Raw genomic sequence first — 5203 nt, 5'->3', positions numbered from 1 at the left:
GTTGAAGAAAAATCCACATATAAACCGGAAAATACAATATATGAAAAAAAATCTGAATGCTCTCTGGTATTGTTCGGGGGGCCGGACCAAATGTGGCGGTGGACCGGATCCGGCCCACGGGCCGTAGCTTGGGGACCACTGGCTTAGAGCTTAGAACCGAATATGAAACTTAATTTATTCGGGGTTATTGAAAATGGAATATGAATCTTTGTTTTAGTTTGGATAAGTTGTGCATGGGAAGCGTTTAAGTTTCCAACATTAAACTTAAAGATTCTTTTCCTATCCATTGAGATTTGAGGTTTCTAAATGATGGAAATCTTTGCTTCTAGAAAAAGTTAAGAGTTTTAATATTTATTTGTGGTTTTGGAAAAAAAGAGATGCGTGACCAACCTCAGATTAGTGTGTTTATACAAACTACTTGAAAAAGATTTAGAAATTTCAATCTGGAAAAGTATGGATCTTTGAAATGGAAAGCTTCCATTAACCATGTCTGTCTATAAATAAAGCTACCATACCAAGTTTAACTTGTAGACAATGTTTAGCATTCAAAAGTAGAAACATATAAAGCTATAAAATTACCCTAAAGTGAAATGCAAAACCTGCAAAATATTCAACATGATTTGATCATAAGCAGGTGGATAGATAAAGTCAGGAATCAGGTTGTTAACTTTAAAATGCAACATGTCCATCTCATGTTGCATTTTAAACACAGCCTTGACTGGCTGTGTTTAGGTCTTGGCTTTATTTGTGGTTCTCTATAACAGCAAATAGTTTTATCCATTTATATAATTCAAAGATGAGTAAATTTCAGATTTGCCTGGTTTGATATCTTGAAACAACATCTAGGATTCACAGCCAATATCTGGTTCTCAAACTGCATTATTTAGTTTTTCAGTGAGTTTGGAATCGTCTTATTACAGCACTGCGTATGTTTTATGCAAGCAACCAGAAAAGAGCCCCCGTTTCCTTATGGTTGAGGATGTGTGGACGTGCAGGAATTAATTTAGATAGTTAAGTAATTTATTTCAATTTAGTTGACACTTATTGCACCAATTAAAAACTAATTGTATCTACATGAACGTTTACATGAGAAAAGCATAAACAGAAATACGTTATCGGTTCAATTCAAAATGGCATATTTTTCAATTCAATTTCCAATGTAGTACAGTTCAGTTTATTGGGATTTCTATCTAAGTAAAAGCTCTTAAACTTGTATGTTTTCTTGTGTGTGTGCATGTTTCAGGTAGTGGCGCAGCTGGGTCAGGGTCCTTGTGTGGAGAGCCTGATGTGACTTTGAGCATGAGCGATTGCGACCTCGTGGACATGTTCCAAGGGAGGCTGCGACCGTTCGCCGCGTACACCAGCGGCAAGCTCAAGGTGCAGGGAGACGTCAAGACGGCCATGAAGCTGGAAGAACTCATAAAGCAGCTTAAAAAGTAGCTTCCACTGTAACTTTGTTTTGCTCTTAAATGGATGCTTAAATTTTACATGTAAATTCAATACATTTTAATATATGTTTTTGATTAAAGTTATTAAAAACTAAAACTGTGTTTTTGTTTTTTTTTTCTTTATTGCTTCTCGACAAGATACACAAAATATTTTTTTTTACTATATAAATTTCTTTTAATTCAACTTAAAAAAAAACAACTTTTAAATCATACATTATTTTGACGCTGTTGCTCAGCGTCATCGTTTGACACAGTGTACTGTTGGTGTGTTCTGTTATTTAGTACGGAAGAGCCTTGATCAGTACAAAAAGGAGGGCTGACTTTGTGGACCAGCCTCCTGCAGCCTTGTTTGAGAGGGAGGCAGCAAGTGAGCCAGAGAAGCTGTTGGGAATTGTGAGCGTTTTGTTACTGAGATGGCCAGGTTGAGTATGTGGCGGAGCCCTGTGGCGCGGCCCCTGTCCTGCATGGAGGAGCCGGTCGCCTCGGGCGCTCGCAGCAGCAGCAGCATGCCGGCGATCCGGCAGTCGTACCCGGAGAGCAGCAGCATCGTCCGGCCGTTCAGTGAGATTCCTGGACTCTGGAAGAACGGGGTGGTCAACCTGTACAACTTCTGGAAACTGAATGGCTTTAGAAACCTTCACCGTATCATGCTGCAGAACTTCAACACATTTGGACCCATTTACAGGTAAAATATTTACATGTTAGTCTGTTCTTCTGGGGAAAAAAATATATATTTCACTGACTTCAGGGGAAATGTTGATTAAAAGGAGTTTTGCTCCACAAGGTCAGCTAATCCAACAACAAGCGACTGCTGCAGTTTTATTTTTTCATTCTTGTTTTTTGTAAAACAGGGAGAAAATAGGTTATTATGAAAGTGTAAATATCATCAAACCAGAGGATGCTGCAATTCTCTTTAAAGCAGAGGGCCGCTATCCTAAAAGGCTGAAAGTTGAACCATGGACGTCATACAGAGACTACAGGAACCGCAAATATGGTGTTCTCCTGAAGTAAGAGCTTTTGCTGTCATATCTGCAAGGTGAGGCGTTGTTTTTCGAAATGCTCTGAGCTTTTAATTCAGCATATGTTCATTCGATAGGAACGGGGAAGACTGGAGAAACAACCGCGTGATTCTCAACAAGGAGGTGATTTCCCTGAAGATGCTGGAAAACTTTGTGCCACTGCTGGACGATGTGGGCCAGGATTTTGTGGCCAGAGTTCACAAAAAAATTCAACGAAGTGGCCAGAACAAATGGACCACAGACTTGTCTCAAGAACTTTTCAAATACGCTCTAGAGTGTAAGCCCGTTTTCACTTCAACTTGTTGTTTTCCACAAACACTTTATCTAATTTTAATTCTGTCCTACGCAGCGGTGAGCTCAGTGCTCTACGGGGAGCGGCTGGGCCTGATGCTGGACTACATTGACCCTGAAGCTCAGCGCTTTATAGACTGCATCACACTCATGTTCAAGACCACTTCCCCTATGCTGTACATTCCTCCTGCTCTGCTGAGGCTGGTCGGAGCAAAAGTGTGGCGGGACCACGTACATGCGTGGGATGGAATATTTAATCACGGTGATATCATATCATCAATAGTGTTTTCAATTGCAAAGTTTATTTTACTGTGTAGTTCTTTTTTTTCTTTATAATTCTATATCTGATTTTGGTGTATCAGCTGACCGCTGCATCCAGAACATCTATAGGCAGCTGCGTCAGGAAACGGAAACGTCCAAGGAATACCCAGGAGTGTTGGCCAGCTTGCTTCTGTTGGACAAGCTGTCCATTGAAGACATCAAGGCCAGTGTGACTGAACTAATGGCTGGAGGAGTGGACACTGTAAGACGAAAAAAAGATGGACACGGTGTCTTTCTTGCTGCAGTAAGAAAGACAATTTAGTGAATTATTATTATTTTTTTATTCCTTAGACTTCCATAACGCTCCTATGGACGCTGTATGAATTAGCCAGACACCCAAACCTCCAGGAGGAGCTGAGGGCAGAGGTTGCTGCGGCTCGGACTGCAAGCCAGGGGGACATGCTGGACATGCTGAAGAGGATTCCTTTGGTCAAAGGCGCTCTTAAAGAAACACTCAGGTAAAAAAACAAAAAACAAAACAAAACAAAAAACAGGTTTGACAGGTCTGAATATTAAAAATGTTTCAACCTTTTATTCTGTGGATCATTGGGTAGAGTGGTAGTCTTACAATTGGTAGGGTAGGTTCAATTCCAGCTTTGTCCAATCACATGTTGATGAGCCCCTGGGTAAGTCAACTAACCCCAAGTTGTCTACTGATGTGTGTATCAGTGCATAAATGTGTTTGTGAGTGCTAATGAGTGAATGTGACGCTAGCATAAAGCTCTCTGAGTGGACCGAATGACTGGAAAAGCACTATATAGGTTCAGTTCACTTTCCATTTATTTTATTTCTCACAACAAGTACTTCAACTATTATTATTTTGCTAAAAAAATCTTTCAATCACCCTATCAATTTTTTTTTTTTGCAATACCTACTTTTCAGGTTGCACCCAGTTGCAGTAAGCCTGCAAAGATACATAGCTGAAGACATAATTATTCAAAATTATCACATCCCAGCTGGGGTAAGGAGCACTTATACATTCATACGTTTTGAGCATTTTTATTGCAACAGTTATGTTTTGTCAGTGCGTCTTTGTGTTTTAGACCTTGGTCCAGTTAGGGCTTTATGCGATGGGCAGAGACCCCAAGGTGTTCTTCCGTCCGGAGCAGTACCTTCCGTCTCGCTGGCTGAGGACCAAGACGCAGTACTTCAGAAGCCTGGGCTTTGGTTTCGGTCCCCGTCAGTGTCTGGGACGCAGAATAGCCGAGACGGAGATGCAGATCTTTCTTATCCATGTGAGCCATGCAGAAAAGTAAAAAAGCAGTTTTACCTCATTATGCAGAACAGGTTGTATTCACTGCTTTGTGTTTTCTTTCTCTTTTGCAGATGCTTGAACACTTCCGAATTGAGAAGCAGCGCAATGTGGAAGTGCAGAGTACGTTTGAGCTCATTCTGTTGCCAGATAAGCCTATAATATTAACTCTGAAACCTCTGCAAGTCAGTCAGTAAAGCATTTAGGAAATTTCTGGTGCATGTGAAGCTGTTCTCTTTTAAGTAGCCCCTTTTATGGGCTTATAAAAGGATTGCACTCTTAAACGTCTTAAATTCCTTATGAAAAAACAAAAAATGTTACCTCAGAGGTTCAGTAGTCATATTTGCTGTACATAGCTTAGTAAATACTTTGATTTAACAGTGGATTGTTGGTCTGTGTAACCAAAAACTGGATTCCATCTCATTACTGTAATATATTTATGTATATTTGTTCAAACCGATAAGGAATAAATAGCAAAACGGATACACCGTCTATGAAACACTTTAGCCTTTCCAAGTATTTACTGATACTAGAATAAATTACTAGTTACATGAGATTTATTTGCATACTGAGATGGGTACATTCTTTCACTTTGAAGAATGTGCTAGTTTGCCCTGCATTTCTTTCCCAGCTTTATAATTCTGCACTGCCTGAAGCTCAGCAAATATATTTATATAGAGAGGAAGACAATGAGCTTAACATCAACAAAAATATCTGAACACAACTGTCATTTAAGGGCATCTCATTCAAAGCCTTGCTTAAAGACAAAAGATTAAAAAAAAAAAAAAAGACTAAGCCTCTTTGCCGCGTTCTTCATCCTCCAAACTGCATATTGTGGCATCATATCTGTATACATTATTATCACAACATTT

The 5203-nt window shown here is 39.7% G+C and overlaps 2 protein-coding genes across 3 annotated transcripts in view; both read left to right on the top strand.

Moving 5' to 3' along the window:
- Positions 1-1539, top strand: part of stoml1 (stomatin (EPB72)-like 1) — a 4774-nt gene extending 3235 nt beyond the window's left edge. The window contains exon 5 of the mRNA XM_017305175.1: positions 1196-1539. Within this exon, the coding sequence (XP_017160664.1) occupies positions 1196-1440 (245 nt within the window). The 3' untranslated portion in view covers positions 1441-1539. The remainder of the gene's footprint in view (positions 1-1195) is intronic.
- A 172-nt stretch (positions 1540-1711) lies between these two features.
- On the top strand, positions 1712-4832 carry LOC103466560 (cholesterol side-chain cleavage enzyme, mitochondrial). Of its 2 annotated transcripts, XM_008412231.2 has the most exons (9): positions 1714-2133; positions 2300-2455; positions 2545-2744; positions 2817-3020; positions 3121-3281; positions 3371-3537; positions 3962-4040; positions 4123-4314; positions 4406-4832. In XM_008412231.2, the coding sequence occupies exons 1-9, from the start codon at positions 1862-1864 to the stop codon at positions 4526-4528; spliced, it is 1554 nt and encodes a 517-aa protein (XP_008410453.1). In that variant the 5' UTR covers positions 1714-1861; the 3' UTR covers positions 4529-4832. The 2 variants fall into 2 exon arrangements, with proteins under 2 accessions (XP_008410454.1, XP_008410453.1); XM_008412232.2 differs by lacking the exon at positions 4406-4832 and having other exon boundaries at positions 1712-2133; positions 4105-4216.
- Positions 4833-5203: the final 371 nt, after the last annotated feature.

The sequence above is a fragment of the Poecilia reticulata genome, linkage group LG6 (genome assembly GCF_000633615.1).
Source record: "Poecilia reticulata strain Guanapo linkage group LG6, Guppy_female_1.0+MT, whole genome shotgun sequence".
Classification (NCBI taxonomy): Eukaryota; Metazoa; Chordata; class Actinopteri; order Cyprinodontiformes; family Poeciliidae; genus Poecilia; species Poecilia reticulata.
Note: the sequence above shows the minus strand (reverse complement) of the source record. Positions and strands in the feature narration are given on the sequence as shown.